At 46.8% G+C, this 27,152-nt stretch overlaps 1 protein-coding gene across 1 annotated transcript in view; it reads right to left on the bottom strand.

Moving 5' to 3' along the window:
* Nucleotides 1-20,699: 20,699 nt before the first annotated feature.
* Nucleotides 20,700-27,152, bottom strand: part of CC2D2A (coiled-coil and C2 domain containing 2A) — a 180,422-nt gene continuing 173,969 nt past the window's right edge. The window contains 3 exon segments of the mRNA XM_075346899.1: nt 20,700-21,710; nt 23,342-23,519; nt 23,895-23,953. Coding sequence (XP_075203014.1) covers nt 21,522-21,710; nt 23,342-23,519; nt 23,895-23,953 — 426 coding nt within the window. The 3' untranslated portion in view covers nt 20,700-21,521.

The following is a 27,152-nucleotide window of genomic DNA, read 5'->3' as shown; positions in this document are numbered from 1 at the left end:
AATAAGTTAGAGCCTGCAAACTTCAAACAAGAGCAGGATTTATTAACAGATGCATAAATCTTACAAACCAACAAGTTATGTTGCTCAGTTAAATTTTAATAAATTTTCAACATAAAAGTGTGGGTCAATTATTATTCAACCCCTAGGTTTAATATTTTGTGGAATAACCCTTGTTTGCAATTACAGCTAATAATCGTCTTTTATAAGACCTTATCAGGCCGGCACAGGTCTCTGGAGTTATCTTGGCCCACTCCTCCATGCAGATCTTCTCCAAGTTATCTAGGTTCTTTGGGAGTCTCATGTGGACTTTAATCTTGAGCTCCTTCCACAAGTTTTCAATTGGGTTAAGGTCAGGAGACTGACTAGGCCACTGCAACACCTTGATTTTTTCCCTCTTGAACCAGGCCTTGGTTTTCTTGGCTGTGTGCTTTGGGTCGTTGTCTTGTTGGAAGATGAAATGACGACCCATCTTAAGATCCTTGATGGAGGAGCGGAGGTTCTTGGTCAAAATCTCCAGGTAGGCCGTGCTATCCATCTTCCCATGGATGCGGACCAGATGGCCAGGCCCCTTGGCTAAGAAACAGCCCCACAGCATGATGCTGCCACCACCATGCTTGACTGTAGGGATGGTTTTCTTGGGGTCGTATGCAGTGGCATCCAGTCTCCAAACGTCACGTGTGTGGTTGGCACCAAAGATCTCGATCTTGGTCTCATCAGACCAGAGAACCTTGAACCAGTCTGTCTCAGAGTCCTCCAAGTGATCATGAACAAACTGTAGACGAGCCTTGACATGACGCTTTGAAAGTAAAAGGTACCTTACGGGCTCGTCTGGAACGGAGACCATTGCGGTGGAGTACGTTACTTTTGGTATTGACTGAAACCAATGTCCCCACTGCCATGAGATCTTCCCGGAGCTCCTTCCTTGTTGTCCTTGGGTTAGCCTTGACTCTTCGGACAAGCCTGGCCTCGGCACGGGAGGAAACTTTCAAAGGCTGTCCAGGCCGTGGAAGGCTAACAGTAGTTCCATAAGCCTTCCACTTCCGGATGATGCTCCCAACAGTGGAGACAGGTAGGCCCAACTCCTTGGAAAGGGTTTTGTACCCCTTGCCAGCCTTGTGACCCTCCACGATCTTGTCTCTGATGGCCTTGGAATGCTCCTTTGTCTTTCCCATGTTGACCAAGTATGAGTGCTGTTCACAAGTTTGGGGAGGGTCTTAATTAGTCAGAAAAGGCTGGAAAAAGAGATAATTAATCCAAACATGTGAAGCTCATTGTTCTTTGTGCCTGAAATACTTCTTAATACTTTAGGGGAACCAAACAGAATTCTGGTGGTTTGAGGGGTTGAATAATAAATGACCCTCTGAATAAACCTTTCACAATTTAAAAAAAATTTAAAAAAAATTAAAAAAAAAGAAATAAAATTCTTTTTTGCTGCAGTGCATTTCACACTTCCAGGCTGATCTACAGTCCAAGTGTCACAATGCCAAGTTAATTCCGAATGTGTAAACCTGCTAAATCTGCAGGGGGTTGAATACTACTTGTAGGCACTGTATATATATATATATATATATATATATATATATATATATATATATATATATATATATATATATATATATATATATATATATATATATATTACAGTGTATCCACCCATACCCTGTCCACCGCCATTAACTTGAGAACGGCGACAGCTATAAGCATAGAAGTGGTGTCTGGGTATAGTAAAGTAGCCATGTGCTACGCAATGAAACCACCTATAGCGCCACGTGGTGGAAAACAACGGAGTTAGCATTTTTATCTCGAAAACCGAACAAGATAGAGAAAAAAAGTGAATTACAAAGTTGTAGGGCATCATCAATTCAATACGAATATAACATCATACCAGGTACCATTCTTCCACCACCCACAAGTCCTAAACCCACCCAAGAACCTTCCAGGAGGCAGGTCACTGGTCCCTTTGGTGACCAGGTCTGGGCCATCTCTATCCCAGACCTTTCCTCCAATCTTCCTCTCCTGAGGAGGGTGGTTTAAGGTAGGCCCCATAAACAGGTGTACCAGCTTCCTTGTGTTGGAGAGCCAGGCCCCATAAACAGGCATGTTCCCTTGCGTTGGAGAGCCAGGCCCCATAAACAGGCGTGCTCCCTTGTGGTGCAGAGCCAGGCCCCCTTAAACAGGCGTGCTCTGAGGTTTGTGCAGAGCCAGGCCCCATAAACAGGTGTGCTCTGAGTTGGTACCACTGGGGTAACTTTTTACACTGCGAGAGTTTGTGGCTATAGCCAGTTCATAGCCTGTGGTCTATTTTTAAAGTAGTTGCACATAACCTGGTGCTAAAAGGAAAGAAAAACACACTTCAAAAGTTCACGCAACAGTCCTTGCGGGTACATTATCTTGAAAACGTTACTTAAACTGGTAACAAACATTCTTAAAACTAAGCAGGTACTCTATAAAGACATTTTAGATAGCTCTTACTCGCCGCTGTCCTCTGCGGACTGGACTCCGCATCACCATCACCGGGTCATCAGCAGGCAACCAGGTCACATACATGCTTGGACTGTATGCAACCAGGTCTTCCTCCTCGGCAGGGGGTGCTGCAATCTCCAGTCGTTGGGGGAACGGTAGCTCAACCTCCGGGCTTCCCTTTCTCTTCAAGGGTGCTGCAGCCTCCTCCGGTTGATCTGGCAGCAGCTCCGGAGACGAACCTCCAGCAGCCGGGAAGGGTGATGGATCCCTCTCTAGCAGAAAGGGCGCTTGGACCGCTTCAGGACGGTATGATGGCTTAGGAATGAGGTACATATCTACCAGGTGCGCGGGGAACTGAGCCTCTAGCTCTCTTCTTATCCGAACCATTTCTCTGGCCGCTTCATGCCAGAGCACAAGGACAGGAGACGCTGCGGCCTGGTCGGGACAAGAGGCGTTGCGGCCTGGTCTGGTCTGGCCGGGACAAGAGGCGTTGCGGCCTGGTCTGGTTCTGGCCAGGGGCATCGCATCGAGCACTGGCGGCAATGCCGGTGGGGTCGGCATACCCGATGGAACATGGGCAAACTTGGACTCACTCAGGCTCCGACTGGAGGCATCCCGCAGCAGGGTCGCTATCACCGGCGACGACTTCATTTGGGCTGGGGTGGCACCTCCACGCGGGCCTCGCACCGACATCTGCAGGTTCCTTATAGCCAACACCATTTCCTCCTTCCATGCGGCTATCTCGCGCCAGCTCCGTTCCTCCATACTGACGGCCATCCTTCCGACTTCATCCTCCAGCTCTGCAGCAGTCAAAGGCCTGGTCCATCCCAGCTCCTCGCGGTCGCCCACCGCTGACGCCATCTTGACTCTCTTGCTGCTCAACAGGTTCTGCTCACACTGCTCTCTAAGTTTCGTTTCCTGCTGTTTTCCTCCCACAGGACTGGGGCGTCCCTCCGGCCCAGGGACAGATCCACCCTCATCTTCCCTGTTCACGGGGTCAGAGCGTCCTCCCCATGCTGGCATAGACACACCCCTTAGTGGGCAGTTACTTTTTTGCGCGGGCTGCAGCCTTCAACTTCGCACGCTTTTGCAGTGTCAATATGGCGGCGGTCCAAATTTTCCGATCGGACCTCTAAGGCGCATGGTCACCTGTCTGAACAGGTCTAGTCCTTATCCTGTTTGTGACACCAGAATGTGGAGCCCGACCGCAGCGGTCGCCTCATGGATGTCACTCCACCTTCTGGGACGCTACAGGGGCTCCACTTGATCACCACTGGCAACAGGTATGTCGGGTTATTTACTTCTGAGTCGTGACGCCACTCTCGGTTTGCGGTCAGGGTTATAGGTGACCACCACTGCAGTTTAACGAGCGTCTGGGGCTGATGGTGTCTGCAGTCTGGTGGTATGGCCTTCCAAGAGTGAGGCTGGCCCCAGGGGCTCGGGTGTATGTGCGTAGAACTACAGGTCGCAGAATAACTCAGTCTCAGTCCAGAAATGTCTTTCAACTTGTTTACTCACTTTTAGTTGGTTGGTGAGATACCCGGGCGATGCTGAGATTATATCAAGTGGAACCAGGAATTCCTGCAGGCCGTTCTGAGGGTAGCTATTAACTCACCTTCCTTGCACTTCTTTTGTTTCGGATAACCCCTGACTTGCAGTATTGTGGGATTCATCCAGGGAAGTCGCTACTGCCTTTGCTCCCCTTTCTGGCCCGTTTGCCGGCAGCGTGGACCAGGTGAGATGGCTTCTGGCCCTATCTCCTTATGGGTCCCCCTGTTGCTGCTGAGGCTCGAGCTCTGTATCTTTGGTGAGGAACCTCTAGTCCCCTCACCGGCGGCAGGTTTAGCAGATCAGTAAATGGATGTCTGGCTCTAGGGACCTGTTCCCTGTGCGTGCTGAGTCACCAGCCGTCCCCGTACTCGACTGCCTCTCTTCCGGTGTCTTTCAGGCTGACTTTCTGGTCACTGCACTCCCCAGCTAACAGCTACCACACATGCAGGGTCTGACTAGCGTGGCTGTACGTCTGCTTCCTTCAGCAACTTCTGTACACTGCTCCAGACTGGTTTGCTCCTCCTCCTATTCTCACTGCCAATGCATCTTAGCTTCCAGCCCCTCCCCTACACCACTTGCTAAGAATTGAAAGTTAACCCCTTCAGAGGCTACCCAGGGGTCCCTTCTAATGGTGTGGGTGAGACCTGGTCACTATGTGTCTGTGTGTACACACCTCATTCTGGCCTTTTGGAATTACCTGGAAGCACTGTCCCAGCATGGGTGCAGTACTCTGTGGTGCCTGACCAGGTCAGGGGAGCCACAGCTAAAAATGGACAGGTGTGTAGAATGCAGAGATGGTGTACCTTTGCTAGCAGCAAAGAAACCCAAAGATAGTATCCCAAATAATTTTAGTATGCCCCTAAAAGTGTCAGCACTTTGTGCAATTAAAATTGTAAAGCAAAAATGGAGAGGTGTGTAGAATGCACAGGTGCTGTAGCTAGCTGGTCAGCAAAGGAAGCCTCACTTTCTATCCCTGACAATGAAACTATGCCCCAAGGCATTGCCTGAGCTGATGTAGCCAGACGCTGTTATATAAACCCATGCACAGCGTTGGCACAGACCTGCCTTGCAACTATGGCTATGAACAGCTGTAATGCAGCCCTGAAAAGGGCTGAAATTACAAGTAATCCCTAATCCCTAAAGCGCTGTGTAGATTGCACTGTATGTCTATAGTACACACAGCACAGCGGGAGCGGTGACTGTCACCCACCCGCAGCAGACAGATAATGGCGGCGACAGGGAAAATGGCCGGGTCTTATAAGGCAAGGACATGTGACATGAACAGCCTATGACACTTGCCCTTGCTTGTCTGGCAAAAATCCACTTTGCAGTGTGTGTCTCTGTGCTTTGCTGACAGCCTGGCCTGCCCCACTGTACGCGCGGTTAGGAAAAGGAAAAAGAAAAAAAAAAAAATGGCCATTCTTTCAGCACTCAGCAGCAGCACTGATCTAAACCACGTCCCTCCCGCACACTATACGCTGAATTTTGATAATATCATGATTCACAGTGACTCACACTGTTACAGTGAAAAGCCAGCTAGTAACTAGCTGGCTTTTTGGTGATCGAACCGTTCTCGAACTGCCGAGCTTTAAGCAAATCGTTCGAGTTCATCGAACGGCTCGAACACCGCCCAAAATCACTCGAATTTGAAATTGGCGAACAGTTCGAATCGAACATCGCTCAACTCTACTCATAACCATATAACTCATATTAGTCTATGCATACCCAAAGTGTGGGTCAATCCATAGTCAGCACCTACGCCATTGCAATTAACATACCAGGAGAACTGGAGTATTTAGAGTGCAAATATTAATTAAAAGGGGGTGTGTCTCCAGAAGCACGAGCTGGGCACAATGTACAGGCATTATAATGTACTGGCCACTACAAGGGCTTATTTGTAATTTTTAATTCCGCAACATTCACGGTGTTTGACACCATGGGTGTTTTCCAGAGACAAAATCGTCACAACACCCATACATGAATTCAAAGATGGGTGTAATTTCCAAAATGTGGCCACTTGAGTGGGTTTCTGCTTTTCTGGCACTTAGGGGCTCTGCAAATGGAGTCTGCAAGCTATTCTACGAAAATCTGTTCTCCAAAAGCCAATGGCGCACCTTCCCTCCCTAGCCCTGCTGTGTTTCAAAATTGTACTGTACGGTCATATGTGGGGTATTAACACGTTCAGGAGAAATTGTGTAGCACACTGTGGGGCCTTTTTTTTTTCTTTACCTATTTGCTTTGTGAAAATTAGAAATATAAGGCTAATCTACATTTTAGTGGTAAAAATGTATTTTTTTTTCCTTCAACACCCAATAGTATATAATTTTGTGACACACCCGTGATGTCAATATACTTACTACACCCCTAGATAAATTATTTGAGGGGTGTGGTTTGTAAACTGGGGTCACTTATGGGGGGGCTCTGCTTTTCTGGAATGTGAGTGGTTCTACTGTTGGGGCCAGGCTGGCAGGCAGTAGTGGCCGTGGTTTTAGGGGTTAACAGGCCGCAGTGCGGCTGGCGGTTATTCCCATGCCTCCCAGCCTGAGCTCCAATGAAAAGAGGGAACTTGTGTCTTCCATCCGGCATATCACACTCTTTCTGACACAGGAATTGACACACCAGGGAGTTCTTCTTTACAACTTCAACATTACTGTTATAACTTTCTTCACTATCAACAGACTGGCTAACCAGGGCACCGGATTGGTCCCACATACGTTCTCCACTACGTTCAGGTTCACAGATACCACAGTATCGGCAAACAGGGCACCAACATTGGTCTCACAGGGGTTCTTCACAGTTAGAGCTTTATTAAAACTGGAACTGGAAAAAGATAACAGGTTTAATTATTCTTCCCACGTAGGGGAGGTAATACACTTAAAACGTTAAAACTCTCAGTTTAAGAACTCCTGGGAACGCTACCAGTTGTAGCGGTAGTCGGTAGCTCAGCCTGCTCCGCTGCAGCTCCTTCCTGCGACAGTCCATTCCCATTGTCCCTTTCCCTTCAACTCGCAACCCAAAACACCTGAACCCTGGTGCCACCGCTAGCCATGGTGTCGCACCACCCTGAGTTCCTTGCTGTGTCCGTGGTGACGGGGACTGAACCCCGGTGGTTCAGGGAACTACTTTGGCAAACCTTTTGAACTTTCTGGTAGTCACTACCCTTGCGCCATCCTCCACCAAGAGTCTCTGGTACCACCTCCTAGCAGCACACCCTCTGGGACCCCGAAGGCCTCTTTATCTTTGACGGGACAATATAAAAAGGTTAAAACAAGAATGGCACAATATTCCTTTAAACATTAACTCCTTTGCTGCCCTCCACTGGGCACTCCTGGCACCATCTTGCGTCGCCCAGGTCTCTGATGGCCCCGCTCACTTAAACGAAACATTGTGGAAGGATTCAACAAGAACGACAAGTCCCATATTTAACATTCAAGTTTCAAACTTCTTTTAGGCTATCACTGCTGTTGAGAATCCTTGATGCCGGCTGTTCCCCGGACATACTTGCAAAGTGTCCTGGCAGGCCGCAGCGGCGACAAATTGGCACCAGTACATCAGTGGTATCAGCCGGAGAGTCATCATCTGAGGTGGATTCCTCTTCACACTCCATCACCAGTATCTCCGGCACCAAACGTGCTGACAGGGAGACTCGGTAGCCATTCCCTCCAAAGCGCGGAACCCAGGCTGCTTCCAGTGTACTGGAGCCCAAATCCATCTCTTCCTCCATCTCATCCGGGTCTGAGGCAATGGGGACCGGAACAACTTGATCGGCGTTCGCGGCCTGGTCGTCTTCCACAGGGGTCGGGGGTTCCACTGCCGGTGTTGCGGACAGTGTCTCGGCAGCAGCTTCAGTCGAGGACGGAGGAGGTGGTATGATGGTAGAGGTGGCCGGGGGCAGACAGGTTCTGCGGCCAGGTAGGCTGGATCAACCAGAACTGGGCTTCTGCTTATCCGCTGCACACGCAGGGCTTCCATCTCGCGGGCCCGCACCGCCGCAGCCATGTTCCTCATCTTAATCCAGGCAGCCGTCCCAGTAACAGCACTCTCAGGTGACAAGTCGCGTTGCTCCGACATCTTGCTGCTTCTCCTTCCAGGAACTTTAATGCAGAGTCCTGGTGTCCCTGGGCCAAGCTCCGCCTTCACATCCTATCTCCCGCCCTCGGTTTTTCATCACCAGGCTCCTCTGGGACAGGGGCGGGGCTTCAGGCCTTTTGCTGGGGATGATGGTGCAGTTGTTTTTGGCTCCAAGATATGGCGGGCAAAGTAATTTTTCGGTCACTTTTTAGATTTGGACAGTTCTGCAAGGCGTATGTCACCCGGGTTAGTGGGCCCAGTTCTTATCCTATTAGTGACGCTGTGAAATTGAGGTGTGCCGCTCCTGCAGCAGTCGAACTGCTCGGATCCCGGGTTACTGTGGCTTGAGGGTCTCCGGACCCGGGGCTTGTGGTCACTTCAAATGTAAGGGGGTATTTACAGGGGATAAATGTTCGTGATGCCACCTGCAGGTTGCGGTAAGGGGAGTACCGCCGCTGCCGAAGGGAGTATCGGGGCTAATGGTGTGGGGCAGCAAAGTGTCAGTCCCTCCACGGGTAGGGAAGGCCCCAGATAGTGGGGGATTTGGTGAACGGGTGGCTTCTCCTTGGGAAGCAGGGTGCAGGGGTTGAATTACTCACTGCGGTAGTCGTGGTGCTGGATGTGGTGGAATAAGCAGACACTCACACAGATGGTAAACCAAAGTCTCTAGGCACCGCAGTCTCTACGGGGGGAGCCCGTCTAGGTCCCACTCCCACCAGTGTCACTTGGTAAGTCCGGAGCTCTGTTTCCGTGCACAAATGGATTTTCCGTTGTGGCCCCTCGGCTTGAAGCTTTCTGGGCTCCGCTACCCGTGTGTGTGGTAGCTGTGCTCTTGGTGGCTCCCACTTGGGATTTTAGTGGGTTGTGTATTTTGGAGAATCCTATCCCCCGCGTTGTGCTGATGCCTCCAATCTCTGAGCTCCTGGGGAAAGTTCATAAAGAGACTATCCTTCACAGGTTAATTACCAAGGCGCTTGAAGCTCTTCCCTGATCTAGGGTCCTGTACCCCGCCGTGCTCGGTATCGGTAAGGTGGCTGGGCTTTCTGGTGCCAACAGTCCTCCTAGACTGGGTCTGTTAACACTCCTGTCCAGTGTTCCTGATACCGGTCCCCGACTCCTGTGGTCCTGGATCACCGACACAAGCTGTCGCCTACCTGGGAGCTCCAACTCCACAGCTCCTCACTCTCTGAGGACTAACACTTCACTGCTTGTCTCCCCTCCCACCAGTCTGCCTGACCCCTAGGTGGGCGGCCGTGCTCCAACTTGACCAACCCACTGCTGTGTCTGTCCAGCTCTGATGTGAGGTGTTGTTGGGATTTGTAGTGCGGATGTTAGTGACACTGTTGACGGGAACCTGGAACCATGGGGGGTAGGCCCTGCACCCTGGGGGACACGATGCAGTTCCCTGTAGCACTCTGATGTAGACAGATACACAGTCTAATTTGGCAGCCGGCTGCTTCCCTGGCACCCGTGTGCTTTCGGGCATCACTAGGCCCCTTATCCCTCTCACAGACATCACTCTAGCACTGGCCAAGTCATTGCAGCTCCTAAGCCCTTCCATCCCACCCACAGGGACTTGCATGTTTCCTGGAAGAGACTTACAGCATAGTCTTCGTTGGCTTTGCTTCAGCCGGGACCAGACGTACCCTTCTCCAGACGGCACAACCGACCGTCAGTCACCAGGGAGGTTTTTTGAGCATCTGCAGCAGGGGAACAGTCGCCTTTCCGACCGGCCAGACGATATCCACAACAGGGGACAAGGTTCAGACAATTCTAAAGCACAGGATCCCTCGTTCTGCTGGTCCAGGATTGGTCCTTAGGGCCCACTAATTCTCTGAGATCAGGCCCCCACTACAGACCTCTCACAGATGTGTCTGCATTCACGACCCGGCGACTTGCCTCCTGATTTTTCCCTGTTTAAATTTTTGAAAATTATAACTTTGGGACCAAAAGTGGAGAAATGGTAATTTCTTTTTTTATTCACAACCCAATGTTATACAATTCCATGAATCATTTCAGTGTTCACGGTGCTCACCAAACAGCTATATAAATTTCTTGAGTGGTCTAGTTTAAAAAATGGGGTTAGCAGAAATCGCACAACAAATTCTATTGTCCACTTTCTCCTGTCGCCCTTGTGAAAAGAAAAAAAATTAGATTAAAGCAACATTTTTGTGGTAAAAGTGTATTTTTTATTTTCACGGCTCAACATTATAAAATTCTGTGAAGCACCTGGGGGTTCAACGTGCTCACCACACATTAGATAAATTCCTTGAGGGGTCTAGTTTCCAAAATAAGATCACTTGTGGGGTATCTCCACTGCTTAAGCACTTCAGGATCTCTGCAAATGCAGTATGGCATCCGCTAACGATTCCAGCCAATTTTGCATTCAAAAAATCAAATGGCGCTCCTTCCCTTCAGCGCCCTGCCGTGCACCCAAACAGTAGTTTTCCACCACATATGGGGCACTGGCGTACTCAGGAGAAATTGCAGAACAAATTATATCCTGCAATGTTTCCTGTTTCCCTTGGCAAAATACTAACTTTGGGGCTAAAGAAACATTTTTTGTGGGAGAAAGTAAAATTTTAATTTTTTCCTTCCACATTCCTTTAGTTCCGGTGATGCCCTGGAAGGGCTACTAAACTTCTTGGGTGTGATTTTAACTACTTTTAGGAGTGCAGTTTTTAGAATGTTGTCCCTTTTGGGTATCTTCTGTTACCTAGGCCTCTCAAAGTGACTTGAAATGCGAGGTGGTCCCTAAAAAAATGGTTTTGTAAATCTTGCTGGAAAAATGAGAAATTGCTGATGAACTTTTAACCCTTCTAAATTCTTATTTTTTAAAAAAAATGTGCCGATGTAAAGTAGACATGTGGGAGATGTTATTTAGTAACTATATTTTGTGACATAACTCTCTGGTTCAAGAGGATAAAATTACTAAATTTTTGCCAAATTTCGAATGTTTGCCAAATAAAAACAAAAAATATCATCGTAAATTTATGACTAACAAGAAGCACAATGTGTCACGTAAAAATCTCAGAATCACCGGGATCTGTTCCAGCGTTCCAGAGTTATTACCGCATAAACTTGACACTGGTCAGAATTATAAAAAAAAAAATTTGACACAGTCAGGAAGGTGAAAACAGGCTGGGTGGTGAAGGGGATAATATTAGTGACATCGCTTCATACTGTAGATAGTTGTCAGAGATTAGAATAGTATTAGTACAGTAGCTCAGTCTCATAAGTGAATAAATGTAAGCTGCAAAACCAAACGCAGCCGACTGTCAGGAGTTGCAGTGTTTCTTAGATCTAATCTATTTAGATCCTTTAATGTTAATTTGTGATGAAATTTAGGGAAAAATGTAAAATCTTGCTGACACGTGTCCAGTCTTCTAGATGTAGAGTGATCCGGCACATACAGTACAGACCAATTGTTTGGACACACCTCAATGAATTAAAACATGTGGAATGAAATACTTAATAAAAAAGTGTTAAACAACTGAAAATGTGTCTTATATTCTAGTTTCTTCAAAGTAGCCACCTTTTGCTTTCATTACTGCTTTGCACACTCTTGGCATTCTCTTGATGAGCTTCAAGAGGTAGTCACCGGAAATGGTTTTCCAACAGTCTTGAAGGAGTTCCCAGAGATGCTTAGCACTTGTTGGCCCTTTTGCCTTCACTCTGTGGTCCAGCTCACCCCTAACCATCTCGATTGGGTTCAGGTCTGGTGACTGTGAAGGCCAGGTCATCTGGCGTAGCACCCCATCACTCTCCTTCTTAGTCAAATAGCCCTTACACAGCCTGGAGATGTGTTTAGGGTCATTGTACTGTTAAAAAATAAATGATGGTCCAACTAAACGCAAACCGGATGGAATAGTACGCCGCTGCAAGATGCTGTGGTAGGCATGCTGGTTCTGTATGCCTTCAATTTTGAATAAATCCCCAACAGTGTCACCAGCAAAGCACCCCCACACCATCACACCTCCTCCTCCATGCTTCACGGTGGGAACCAGGCATATAGAGTCCATCCATTCACCTTTTCTACAAAGGTCACATATGACTGAAATGTTATATTGAATATTGATTGTCACACAGAATATTAAGCCTGTCAATAAAAAAAAAATCTTTTTGCAAATTCTACAAGTTTGAGTGCCGGATCTTATTTAATCACCTTTTCTACAAAGACACGGTGATTGGATCCAAAGATCTCAAATTTGGACTCATCAGACCAAAGCACAGATTTCCACGGGTCTAATGTCCATTCCTTGTGTTCTTTAGCCCAAATAAGTCTCTTCTGCTTGTTGCCTGTCCTTAGCAGTGGTTTCCTAGCAGCTATTTTACCATGAAGGCTGCTGCACAAAGTCTCCTCTTAACAGTTGTTCTAGAGATGAGAAGGTGTGTCCAACCTTTTGGTCTGTACTGTACCGGAATTCATGTTCTCCAATTAAAGAGGTTGTCCCCTAATTTAACATTGATGGCCTATTTTTAGCATGGGTCATTAATGTCTGATCGGTCTCGGTCCAACACCTGGCACCTACCCAGATCAGCTGTCCTCGGTGCTGGCAGTGGGAGAAGGCGGCCAGAAATGCTAAGTTTCGGAGCTGCCCCAACTACTTATTGCGGCTGCATTCAGGTACTGCACATCCATCTCCAAATCAAAATCAACAGAAAGTGGATGTGCTGCCGCCGACACCGAAAACAGCTAATCGGCGGGGGTGTTGGACCTCGGCCAATCTGACATTGATGACCTTTCCTGAGGATAAACCTTCAGTGTTTAAGCAGTGGACAATCACTTTAAAAGTGGTATTCCCATCTCCAAGATCCTATATGTATTAGGTGTCATAATAATAATATTAGCAAATACCTCCAATTAGAAATGTAGTATAGTTCTCCTTATTAGCTATGTTGTTTACCTCATGTGCAAGACATTGCAGCTTAGGTATCCATGGTTACAACCACAATCAACTGTTAATATATGAGTGAATGTAACCACGGATACCTAAGCTGCAATGCCCTGCACATGAGATAAGAGACATAGCTAATCACCAGAACTATACTACATTTCTAACTGGAGGTATTTATTTTTACACCTGCTACATATTGGGATAATACCCCTGTAATGATTTTTGACATACAATAATTCCTGGCCCCAGTGTCCAATGAATGTACTTGAGTTTTGCAGCAAAAATAATTAAAATCTAATTAAATATGAAAATTCTTTGTGTATTGGAGCTTCTGTATAATATCATCATGGCAACACTCTTGCACCCCTCCAATCTATCCTAAACTCTGCGGCCCGCTTAATCCACCTCTTCCCCTCGCTATTCCCCAGCCTCGCCACTCTGCCAATCCCTTCACTGGCTTCCCATTGCCCAACGACTCCAGTTCAAAACATTAACCATGACCTACAAAGCCATCCACAACCTGTCTCCTCCCTACATCTGTGACCTAGTCTCCCGGTACCTACCCGCACGCAACCTCAGATCCTCACAAGATCTCCTTCTCTACTCCCCTCTTATCTCCTCTTCCCACAATCGGGTACAAGATTTCTCCCATGCCTCTCCCATACTCTGGAACACTCTACCTCAGCATATCAGACTCTCTCCTACTGTGGAAAGCTTCAAGAGGAACCTCAAGACCCACCTCTTCCAACAAGCCTACAACCTACAATAACCCCCAGTCCAGTACACCACTGTGCATCCAGCGCTGTCCTTACCTATTATACCATCACCCATTCCCTGTAGACTGTGAGCCCTCGCGGGCAGGGTCCTCTCTCCTCCTATACCAGTTGTTTTGTACTGTTAATGATTGTTGTATGTATACCCTCTTCCACTTGTAAAGCGCCATGGAATAAATGGTGCTATAATAATAAATAATAATAATAATGGCCATTTCTGCCATCAGACAAAGGGGGTGACCACCTGGGGAGGATGGGGGGGTTGGCCAATTTGCCACAAGAATGATGTGTATTGGTGCATGTGGCCAAATGATCTTAGAGGGTACAAAAGTGACTGGACAAAGCACAGAAATCTCTACGATCAGTGTCAGGAGAGATCGGCAGGGACTGAATAAGTTATAGTTTAAGCGCTGGGTGCTTGATGTCTCCCAACGTCTTCATGTTGTACACTTGACACAAAAGACATGGCTGATGCACACAGCTATACCGCCTAGATCAGTGATGGCGAATCTATGGCACGCGTGCCAGACTGGGCACTTTTTGCTGGCACGCACGCTGTCGCCACACTGAGCCACTTTGCACTGCTGGTGTGGTCACGCCGACAGTGCAAAGTGGTGTTTAGCAGAGGAGACATCTCTCCTCCTTCTGACACGCCTCCTCTCCTGAGCCGCAGGCCTGTTGCCTAGGAGACGGAGGAGCGTCAGTAGACGGCGCCGGCGTCTTGTGGCTGCGCGGGAGAATGAGGTGCTGCAAGGTGAGTTTTTTATATTTTTTTATTTTTAAGCTGTGTGCCATTGTGCCAAGGTGTGGGGGACAGAGCGCGCACGGGGCAAACATGGGGCGCACGGGGCAAACATGGGGCGCACGGGGCAAACATGGGGCGCACGGGGCAAACATGGGGCGCACGGGGCAAACATGGGGCGCACGGGGCAAACATGGGGCGCACGGGGCAAACATGGGGCGCACGGGGCAAACATGGGGCGCACGGGGCAAACATGGGGCGCACGGGGCAAACATGGGGCGCACGGGGCAAACATGGGGCGCACGGGGCAAACATGGGGCGCACGGGGCAAACATGGGGCGCACGGGGCAAACATGGGGCGCACGGGGCAAACATGGGGCGCACGGGGCAAACATGGGGCGCACGGGGCAAACATGGGGCGCACGGGGCAAACATGGGGCGCACGGGGCAAACATGGGGCGCACGGGGCAAACATGGGGCGCACGGGGCAAACATGGGGCGCACGGGGCAAACATGGGGCGCACGGGGGAAACATGCTGAGCACGGGGGAAACATGCTGAGCACGGGGGAAACATGCTGAGCACGGGGGAAACATGCTGAGCACGGGGGAAACATGCGGAGCACGGGGGAAACATGGGGAGCACGGGGGAAACATGGGGAGCACGGGGGAAACATGGGGAGCACGGGGGAAACATGGGGAGCACGGGGGAAACATGGGGAGCACGGGGGAAACATGGGGAGCACGGGGGAAACATGGGGAGCACGGGGGAAACATGGGGAGCACGGGGGAAACATGGGGAGCACGGGGGAAACATGGGGAGCACGGGGGAAACATGGGGAGCACGGGGGAAACATGGGGAGCACGGGGGAAACATGGGGAGCACGGGGGAAACATGGGGAGCACGGGGGAAACATGGGGAGCACGGGGGAAACATGGGGAGCCCGGGGGAAACATGGGGAGCCCGGGGGAAACATGGAGCGCCCGGGGGAAACATGGAGCGCCCGGGGGAAACATGGAGCGCCCGGGGGAAACATGGAGCGCCCGGGGGAAACATGGAGCGCCCGGGGGAAACATGGAGCGCCCGGGGGAAACATGGAGCGCCCGGGGGAAACATGGAGCGCCCGGGGGAAACATGGAGCGCCCGGGGGAAACATGGAGCGCCCGGGGGAAACATGGAGCGCCCGGGGGAAACATGGAGCGCCCGGGGGAAACATGGAGCGCCCGGGGGAAACATGGAGCGCCCGGGGGAAACATGGAGCGCCCGGGGGAAACATGGAGCGCACGGGGGAAACATGGAGCGCACGGGGGAAACATGGAGCGCACGGGGGAAACATGGAGCGCACGGGGGAAACATGGAGCGCACGGGGGAAACATGGGGCGCACGGGGGAAACATGGGGCGCACGGGGGAAACATGGGGCGCACGGGGGAAACATGGGGCGCACGGGGGAAACATGGGGCGCACGGGGGAAACATGGGGCGCACGGGGGAAACATGGGGCGCACGGGGGAAACATGGGGCGCACGGGGGAAACATGGGGCGCACGGGGGAAACATGGGGCGCACGGGGGAAACATGGGGCGCACGGGGGAAACATGGGGCGCACGGGGCAAACATGGGGCGCACGGGGCAAACATGGGGCGCACGGGGCAAACATGGGGCGCACGGGGCAAACATGGGGCGCACGGGGCAAACATGGGGCGCACGGGGCAAACATGGGGCGCACGGGGCAAACATGGGGCGCACGGGGCAAACATGGGGCGCACGGGGCAAACATGGGGCGCACGGGGCAAACATACAGAGCACGGGGCAAACATACAGAGCACGGGGCAAACATACAGAGCACGGGGCAAACATACAGAGCACGGGGCAAACATAAAGAGCACGGGGCAAACATAAAGAGCACGGGGCAAACATAAAGAGCACGGGGCAAACATACAGAGCACGGGGCAAACATACAGAGCACGGGGCAAACATACAGAGCACGGGGCAAACATACAGAGCACGGGGCAAACATACAGAGCACGGGGCAAACATACAGAGCACGGGGCAAACATACAGAGCACGGGGCATACATGGCTGCAAGGATGGGGAAACATGCAAAGATGGAGAGAAACATGCAAAGATGGGGGAAACATGGCTGCAAGGATGGGGGTAAACGTGGCTGCAAGGATGGGGGTAAACGTGGCTGCAAGGATGGGGGTAAACGTGGCTGCAAGGATGGGGGTAAACGTGGCTGCAAGGATGGGGGTAAACGTGGCTGCAAGGATGGGGAAAAACGTGGCTGCAAGGATGGGGGTAAACGTGGCTGCAAGGATGGGGGTAAACGTGGCTGCAAGGATGGGGGTAAACGTGGCTGCAAGGATGGGGGGAAACGTGGCTGCAAGGATGGGGGGAAACGTGGCTGCAAGGATGGGGGGAAACGTGGCTGCAAGGATGGGGGGAAACATGGCTGCAAGGATGGGGGGAAACATGGCTGCAAGGATGGGGGAAAACATGGCTGCAAGGATGGGGGGAAACATGGCTGTAAGGATGGGGGGAAACATGGCTGCAAGGATGGGGGGAAACATGCCAGGATGGGGTACATTTAGCAGGAAGGGGTACATTTACCAGGTTGGGGGGAAACATGAAAAGATGGGGGGAAATATGCCAGGATGGGGGTACATGAACATGCCAGGATGAGGAAAAATGCCAGGATGGGGTACATTTACCAGGAAAGGGGACATTTACCAGAATAAGGGAACATGCCTGGATGAGGTACATTTACTAGGATGGGGTCATTTAATAGCATGGGGGAACATGCCAGGATGGGATACATTTACATTGATTGGGTACATTTACCAGGATGGGGTACATTTACCAGAGTGGAGGACATTTACCAGGAATGGGGTACATGCCGGGATGGAGGAACATTTACCAGGAATGGGGTACATGCCGGGATGGAGGAACATTTACCAGGATGGGGAATATGCCGGGATGGAGTACATTTACCAGGATGGGGCCATGATGGGGATAAATATACCAGAATGTAGGAAATCTATATCAGGATGGGGGACATGTTTACCAGGAAGTGGCCAGGAAGGGGACAGAACTACACAATGTAAGGGGGAGGGGAGCAACTCGCACGTCTTTATGGGATTTCAGGATGTTCAGACTTTGAAATGTAGATGTGGATTACAGGGTGACATCTGATTGCATTCCAGGCTAAAATCTCTGTCTAATATGCTGCAATTTTTTTCCAGAGGGATCAATCCAACTGCTGTGTCTGGAAAGGGCTCAGCTTCAATGTGTGGTAAGCATGCATGAGCGTGATGCCCCCTACTGACGAGAAGACTGCAAAGGTAAGGTTACAATCAATTATTTACATAATAGGATTGGTTGGCACTTCGGAAAAAAAAATGGGTTTAGGGCTACAGTTTGGGCACTTGGCCTGTAAAAGGTTCGCCATGACTGGCCTAGATCTACTTGGACATGGGCTGCCCAATATGAAGTTTGAGGATTCTTCCATCAATGGAATCTGTCATTGACATTCTTTAAACAAAAAAATAATAAAGTATACACCTTTTTCTGGTTCTACTCTTTTGTGTACAGTAAAACAGAAAACAAAAGTCCAACAGCCAAGGTCTAAATATTAGGTAGACTGTGCGGGCTTCAACTGACCGGGCAAAAACATGGGATGAATAGAACCCAACTATGACCAGATTGTAATATTGACTAGTCACAACAAGCAACAAAACACGGATTAAATCATCAATAATTTATTATTGGTCTATGAAGATAGAAAAATAAAAAAAAGTAATAAATATATCTTTTACAATAAAAACATTATTAAAAGTAATTATAAAACACCCCCGATAATATAAAACCTGATTTCTCAATGGATGTAGCACAAAAACACATAATTATAAAAAAAAAAATAAAATAAAAAAAAAAAAAAATAATTCAGGATTAGAAAACGTGTCTGTCTGTAAAAGTCATGTACAATTCTCTGGTTTTATGAAATGAAATCTTGATAAAAACTGGAAAAGGCAAACGCATCTGAGAGTGCAATCACTTGTATCAAAGTTGTCTGTCCAGGTAAATATCAACAAAAGCTAATGTTTCTGAGAGGGATGGCCACCAGGCAATGTATACTGAAGGAAAATAAAAGACACTGCAGTTTTATTTTTGCTTCTTTTTCATGAGATGAACTGAAAGATCTAAGACTTTTCTATGTACACAAAAGGGCTTTTTCCTCTCAAATATTGTTCACAAATTTGTCTAAATCTGTGTTAATGAGCACGTCTAATTTGCCGAGATAATCAATCCACCTCACAGGTGTGGCATATCAAGATGCTGATTAGACAGCATGATTATTGCACAGGTGTGCCTAAAGGCCCAGTCACACACAACGACTTACCAGCAATCCCGAAAACGATGCGACCTGATAGGGATCGCAGGTAAGTCGCTGGGAGGTCGCAGGTGAGATGTCACACAGTCAGATCTTACCAGCGATGCAGGAACAATACAGGTCACAGTAGCGACCTGTATAACGATCTCAGCAGTCACTGTGACCCTGTCACACAGTGTCAATCAAAGCGATGGGTCCTGCCCAGCAGGACATCACCTTTTAAGAAAATGGCCTGGACCATTCTGCAACGACTAGAGATCTCACAGCAGGGGCCTGATCGCTGGTAGGTGTCACACATAACAAGATCGCTAACGGGAACCGTGACTCAGCTGCGATCTCGCTAGCGATCTCGTTATGTGACGGTACCTTTAAGCTGGCCACAATAAAAGGCCACTCTAAGATATGCAGTTTTATTAAACAGCACAATGCCACAGATGTCGTAAGTTTTGAAGGCGCGTGCACCAGAGCTGTTGCCCGTGAATTGAATGGTCATTTCTCTGCCATAAGCCGTCTCCAAAGACGTTTCACAGAATTTGGCAGTACATCCAACCGGCTTCACAACCGCAGACCACGTGTGACCACACCAGCCCAGGACATCCACATCCAGCATCTTGATATTCCGCACCTGTGGGGTGGGTGGATTATCTTAGCAAAGGAGGAGAAGAGAAGTGCTCACTAACACAGATTTAGACAAATGTGTGAACAATATTGGAGAGGATAGGGCCCTTTTTGTACGTGCAAAAAGTCTTAGGTCTTTAACTTTAGCTCATGAAAAATGGGAGCAAAAACAAAAGTGTTGTGTGTATATTTTTGATCAGTGTACGGTGGTGTCCAGACTCTCTAAGCTCATTCTTAAAATTTGATGTGTATTTTCAATGTAAAAACTAAGAAGAGCTCTTGAATAAATGCAAATATTAGTCCGTAGAGCCCTATATGCTGGATGGATGCCCAAAGTGTCATTTTATGTCATCCGCAGGACGGCACATGTTTATGTAATATGCAGCAGTATGTATACTGTTTCATACATAAAGACCTTTGGTTCAGCACATGCACTAGAATCAAACACGTAAACCATCAATGTGTTGTGATCAAGGTACCTACGTACAGGGTCATAAAACAAGGACCGTTTCAGGTTATATGATATTCTCTTAACAGTTTGCCATACAGGCGGCAGCCCATTATTTCTTTTACTTCACTGATATAAATACTTAAAAGGAACCTGTCATGTTGTTTTTTATATTAAACTGTTCCAATGTGTTTAAAAGATGCAATATTCATCAATATCATGGTTTAAAAAAAAAATAATAAATATCCATGTATTTATCTTAAAAAAAAAAAAAAAAGACTTTATACATTTAGGTGAATGCAGCAAATACCTTCGCTTTTAGTCATAGGGGCGTCACTTTTGCTGAGATCAGTCACTGTCACTCAAGTTGAGGCATGATTCTTTTTTGCACTTAGTCACACCCACCGCGTTGTAATTGGTTGCACCACAGGTCCTTCACCAGCACTTCTCTGCTGAGCTCCGCCCATTATGGTCACATGATCATGACAGCACAGGTCCTGCAGAACTACTCTTCTGCTTATTACCACAGGTCCTTCAACATCATTTCTCTGCAGAGCTCTGCCCATTATAGTCACTTGACTGTGACATCAGCACAGGTCCTTCACCACCATTGGAGCTCAACATTGTAGAAGTGGTAATGAAGGACTTATGCTGAGGTCAAGAGACCAAAATGGGCAGAGCTAAGCAGAGAAGTGATTGTGAAGGACCTGTGGTGTAATCAATTATAATGCTGGGGGCGCGACTAAGTGCAAAAAATAATCATTCCGGAACTTGAGTGACAGTGACTGATCCCAGCAAAAGCTCCGCTCCAATGACGAAATACATGGAATTTTTTTTTTTAAACCATGTTAGTGATGCACATTGCATCATTTAAAAACACATTGGGGCAATTCAATTAAAAAAAAAAAAAAAAACTACGACAGGTTCCCTTTAATTTGATTAAAAGGGTTGAGCACTAATATATAACCCCAAATTAATCAATTCAGGACCAAAGTAAAATTAAAACACTATATACTCACCTCCACGCTGGTGCTGTTCCAGCGGTGCTGACGCCGCTGTTCCTGGCGGTGACATGAAATTATTGGGTCAGCAGCAGATTTTGCTAATTAATCAGAGTGACTATCTGCCCTGACAGAATAATGAAGAGCTGCGGCCGCTCATTGGCTGCACATAACACAATGTCACGTTACTGCCAGGAACAGTGGCACTGACATTTTGAGTCCTGAACGGATTAAGCTGGGGTTGTCCAGTGGTGAACAATCCCTTTAAGGTTTTTCATAATAATTGTTCTAAAGAACTATTCTGGACTGCTCTCTGCACCACTTATATCATCATGTAGGAATAAAATAAATAAAAAATGGACAGGGTTGCTTCTCTCAAAAAGAGCCGCTCCTGACCATGGGCTACGCCCGACATTGTAGCTCAGCCCCTTTTCACGTGAAGGGTCTAAGATGTAGTACTAAAAACTGACACTTGGCGCTGTTTTGGAGGCGTCCAATGTGACATGACTTAGTGGATGAAATATCACAGACGTGCTCGCGTAATTAGAGCTGTCCGCCTTCTTTCTTTTCATCTGTTTCTTATAAGTGATGCGACATAGATCCATACGGAGTAGATGCTTTTGGGGTAGGGATGGACATATACGGCCAGGGCAAACTCCACATTAGGAACTTCATTGCTGTGCACTCCAGTGCTGTACACGGCCTCTATGAGAGGTCTCACATCAGAGAAGGCCATGTTTATTGGAAAACCCGAAAACTAAAGGAAACAAAAACAACAACAAAGAATAAAAAAAACGTCCCTACAGTATAGAGCAGAACATACAGTAACAAGCACAATGTGACTAAACTGCAAAAGAAAAGCTCTCAATAGTTTCAATTTTAGCAAATAAAGCTTATTGTATAATGACTCTTCTGGAGCTTTCTACTACACTTTGTGTGTTCCTCACTTTTTTCAAGATTTCTGCTTGAAGCCATTAGTGCAAACCCTTGAGGAGCTGTTCTGACCATGTGCAGGAGTCACAGCTACACTGCTTGTTACAAGAGAGATTGGCTACACAGTATGAAGCTGTGCAGCTGTGTCAGCACTAAGGTGGCATTAATAAATTCTAAATGGGCAATCAGGTGTCATTAATTGTTTTAATCGGGAACTCAATGGGCACAATACTTGCCCATGGGCCTGGCAACCCACACTAGACCACTACGAGCGCTACTACAAGCTTAATCTCTACATCAGCATGGGTTCGTGCCTAGTACATTGGCAGGGAAGAAACAGTAAGCCCTAGTGCCCAGCAAGTCTGCCGTATGGCACAAAATAGCAAGAACAAAGTTTAAAACACAATTTTACATTACAAGGGGATGAGAATAACCCAATCACAACTGCTGTAAAGCTATATTAGACATTTATTAGTACAGAATACAAACAATGCAGTGATAAAAGGTGGCTGGTCAGTTCATTGGAGCTAAGGACTGTCTGGTTGGTGGGAGTCCCTTTGCAGAGAAGCCTTGTGCTTTTCTGCTATGAATAGTATCTGGCACTCAAGGTTGTGATATCCAGCGATTTTCTCTGCTCTGGTTAATAGTTGGGTGACCTGATCCCAGAACTTCCTAATATTACAGTAGAGTGCGCTCCTAGAAAGGGTTATCTGAGCCCTACACTAGCCATGTGATAGTGAATTTACTTTTGACTAACGTCTGCACTAATCCGAACCTCCCACTCCCGGCCCAAGACTTCTCTCGAGCTGCACCAATCCTTTGGAATGCTCTATCCCAAGAACCACAACTTACACAGCTTCAGATGCTCCCGAAAAACACATTTTTTTAGGGCGGCCTACCACGTTCCCTAATTGAAGTCAATTTGTATATATCCCCTACACTATTTCTCAGACCATAACTCTCCGTCAAACTCCACCGCACCCAAAAGCATTACAAAGATCGCCTGGTGACTTGATCTTGCAGCCTTTATCTATCCCCCATTTCTTCAAGATGGCTGGACCGTCATGGTAAATAAGCACCTGTACCTTATCAGCCCCACCTCACCCCATTGTAGAGTGTAAGGCAGTGTTTCCCAAACTCCAGTCCTTATAGCCCCCAACAAGTCATGTTTTCAGGATCTCCTTACTATTGAACAGGTGATGGGATCATTATCAAGGCATCACCTGTGCTATATTAAAGAAATCCTGAAAACATGACCTGTTGGGGGTTGTGAGGACTGGAGTTTGGAAACCACTGGTGTAAGGTCTTACGAACAGGGGTGTTATTATTTTTGCTTTAATTATTATATCTTATATAACTGTTACTTATAACTATTTGTATATGAACCTCCGAATTGCAAAGCATTTTGGAATATATTGGCGCTATAGAAAGATTATTATTTTTCCAATAATTTACCCTATAGTCCCCCAGCTGTCTCTGCAGCTCGGCCCGGTGATCTTCCTCCACATCTTTCCCTTGGTTCTGTTCCAATAAAGGAAGGAAGTTCCTGAGAGTAGATGTGCAGAATCGGTTCCAGCGGGTGGGATGTCTCGGCCTCCACTCCATTATCTTCTCCTTTAGCAGCTTTTCAATCCTATTGAAAAAAAGCACAAAATACTCATCTTGAAACTGATGGCAAATGACGAGTGACACACTATGAGAGGTGGGGCAGGACATTCAGTGTCGCCAGAAAGTAGACACTCATCCTATGAACACGGACTATTTAGGCTTGATAGGTTTTATGCACATGGCTGTGTAGTGGCCATGTTTTCTTTTCTGGCGGCAGATTCCTTCCTGACCATGGCTTTTTTTGGCCTAAACCAACAGCCTCATATCTGCCTATGATGCTGTTAATTCAGGTTAGGAGATTCATGCCAGAAGAGGAACTATAAAATACGGCCACTATTCTGTTGTGTGAATAAGTCCGAATATATAGCTATTTCCCAGTCAGGGAATCGTACAACTTTACCTGTCCTGCAGTTCCATGGCCGCAGTCTTATCTGCCCTCTGATAAAGTAACTCCTCAGGCTACGGAATAGATAAACACATATAATTATTAATAGAAACGCTATGAACAAATTAAACGAGACAAAAAAGATTTGTAACATGAGCGCCCCAAGACCCAAATGTGACAGCTAAGCTGGAGCTGCACGAGCGGATAGAAAAATCGGTCATTCTCATCAATTCTCATCCAGAAAAGAGGAACGATTTGTTCTCACTTGTCATTAATTTGCAATGTTTTTTACTTGCAGCTACAGTGTTTCTCCAAAAATAAAACAGGGTCTTATCTTAATTTTTGCTGGGAAAGATGGGCTAGGGCTTATTTTAAAGAGGATGTCTATTTTATTCCATACATGTACACATGTACACACACACACAAACACACACACACACACACACACACACAAGCCTGTCTCCTCTTGAGCTCTAGACTCCTGCAGTTAAGAGACCTTTGGTGACCTCATGAGGTTACATAAAGGTCCTTAAGCAGTGTTCATCTCAAAATGGGGGTCCTTAAGAGAGTGGGGCCCTGAGAATTTGCCCAATTTGACCTCCCCTAATGCTGTCTGTAACTAGAGCGTATTTTTGGAGTAGGGCTTATATTTCAAGCATACTCCAAAAATCATGCAAGGTCTTTTTATTCGGGGAAACAGGTTAGTCTTTTACAGGACTATTTAGTTTCCTTTCATACAGAATTGTAATGTATCCATAAAAATCAGACGCCATACTGATTGTGCGTAAAACATTCGATTTTTTTTCTCGCACTGTACCAATTTCAGAGTCAAATCAAAACAAAACCGCAGCTCTGGACGGCCTCATTGAATAACATTGCTTTGAACACAATCCCTTTTTCTACAGTCATGAAAAAGTTTGGGCACCCCTATTATTGTGAACCTTTTTTCTTTATAACAATTTGGGTTTTTGCAACAGCTATTTCAGTTTCATATATCTAATAACTGATGGACTGAGTAATATTTCTGGATAGAAATGAGGTTTACTGTACTAACAGAAAATGTGCAATCCGCATTTAAACAAAATTTGACCGGTGCAAAAGTATGGGCACCCTTATCAATTTCTTGATTTGAACACTCCTAACTACTTTTTACTGATTTACTAAAGCACTAAATTGGTTTTGTAACCACATTGAGCTTTGAACTTCATAGGCAGGTGTATTCAATCATAAGAAAAGGTATTTAAGGTGGCCACTTGCAAGTTGTTCTGTTTGAATCTCCTATGAAGAGTGGCATCATGGGCTCCTCAAAAATTGAAAAATTGAACGATATTATTGAAAAACTTGCCCCACAAAAAAACAAGCCTTCAACACACCAATGTGGATGGCAAAGTAACAATGTTATGGCTCTGAGAAGAATGGGAGGCAAAAATGAAACCGCGAAAATATTTTGATGCAGTGGAAAGGGGTTATCTACAAATCTACCTATTTTATTAAGGGTGCGCTCAAACCACCGTATAAATTGGACAAGTACAATCCTATACAGTCATATGAAAAAGTTTGGGCACCCCTTTTAATGTGAACCTTTTTTCTTTATAACAATTAGGGTTTTTGCAACAGCTATTTCAGTTTCATATATCTAATAACTGAGTAATATTTCTGAATTGAAATGAGGTTTACTGTACTAACAGAAAATGTGCAATCCGCATTTAAACAAAATTTGATGGGTGCATAAGTATAGGCACCTCAACATAAAAGTGACATTAATATTTTGTAGATCCTCCTTTTGCAAAAATCACAGCCTCTAGTTGTTTCCTGTAGCTTTTAATGAGTTCCTGGATCCTGGATGAAGGTATATTTGACCATTCCTGTTTACAAAACAATTCCAGTTCAGTTAAGTTTGATGGTCGCCGAGCATGGACAGCACGCTTCAAATCATCCCACAGATGTTCAATGATATTCAGGTCTGGGGACTGGGATGGCCATTCCAGAACATTGTAATTGTTCCTCTGCATGTATGCCTGAGTAGATTTGGAGCGGTGTTTTGGATCATTGTCTAGCTGAAATATCCATCCCCTGCGTAACTTCAACTTCGTCACTGATTCTTCCACATTATTGTCAAGAATCTGCTGATACTGAGTTGAATCCATGCGATCCTCAACTTTAACAAGATTCCCGGTGCCGGCATTGGCCACACAGCCCCAAAGCATGATGGAACCTCCACCAAATTTTACTGTGGGTAGCAAGTGCTTTTCTTGAAATGCCGTGTTTTTTTGCCTCCATGCATAATGCCTTTTTGTATGACCAAACAACTCAATCTTTGTTTCATCAGTCCACAGGACCTTCTTCCAAAATGTAACTGGCTTGTCCAAATGTGCTTTTGCATACCTCAGGCGACTCTGTTTGTGGCGTGCTTGCAGAAACGGCTTCTTTTGCATCACTCTCCCATACAGCTTCTCCTTGTGCAAAGTGCGCTGATATTGTTGACTGATGCACTGTGACAACATCTGCAGCAAGATGATGCTGCAGGTCTTTGGAGGTGGTCTGTGGATTGTCCTTGACTGTTCTCACCATTCTTCTTCTCTGCCTTTCTGACATTATTCTTGGCCTGCAACTTCTGGGCTTAACAAGAACTGTACCTGTGTTCTTCCACTTCCTTACTATGTTCCTCACAGTGGAAACTGACAGTGTAAATCTCTGAGACAACTTTTTGTATCCTTCCCCTGAACAACTATGTTGAATAATCTTTGTTTTCAGATAATTTGAGAGTTGTTTTGAGGAGCCCATGATGCCAGTCTACATAGGAGATTCAAATAGGAGAACAACTTGCAAGTGGCCACCTTAAATACCTTTTCTCATGATTGAATACACCTGCCTATGAAGTTGAAAGCTCAATGTGGTTACAAAACCAATTTAGTGCTTTAGTAAATCAGTAAAAAGTAGTTAGGAGTGTTCAAATCAAGAAATTGATAAGGGTGTCCATACTTTTGCACCGGTCAAATTTTGTTTAAATGCGGATTGCACATTTTCTGTTAGTACAAAAAACCTCATTTCAATCCAGAAATATTACTCAGTCCATCAGTTATTAGATATATGAAACTGAAATAGCTGTTGCAAAAACCCTAATTGTTATAAAGAAAAAAGGTTCACATTAAAAGGGGTGCCCAAACTTTTTCATATGACTGTATAGGATTGTACTTGTCCAATTTATACGGTGGTTTGAGCGCACCCTTAATAAAATAGGTAGATTTGTAGATAACCCCTTTCCACTGCATC

The sequence above is a fragment of the Anomaloglossus baeobatrachus genome, chromosome 1 (genome assembly GCF_048569485.1).
Source record: "Anomaloglossus baeobatrachus isolate aAnoBae1 chromosome 1, aAnoBae1.hap1, whole genome shotgun sequence".
In the NCBI taxonomy this organism is placed as follows: Eukaryota; Metazoa; Chordata; class Amphibia; order Anura; family Aromobatidae; genus Anomaloglossus; species Anomaloglossus baeobatrachus.
Note: the sequence above shows the minus strand (reverse complement) of the source record. Positions and strands in the feature narration are given on the sequence as shown.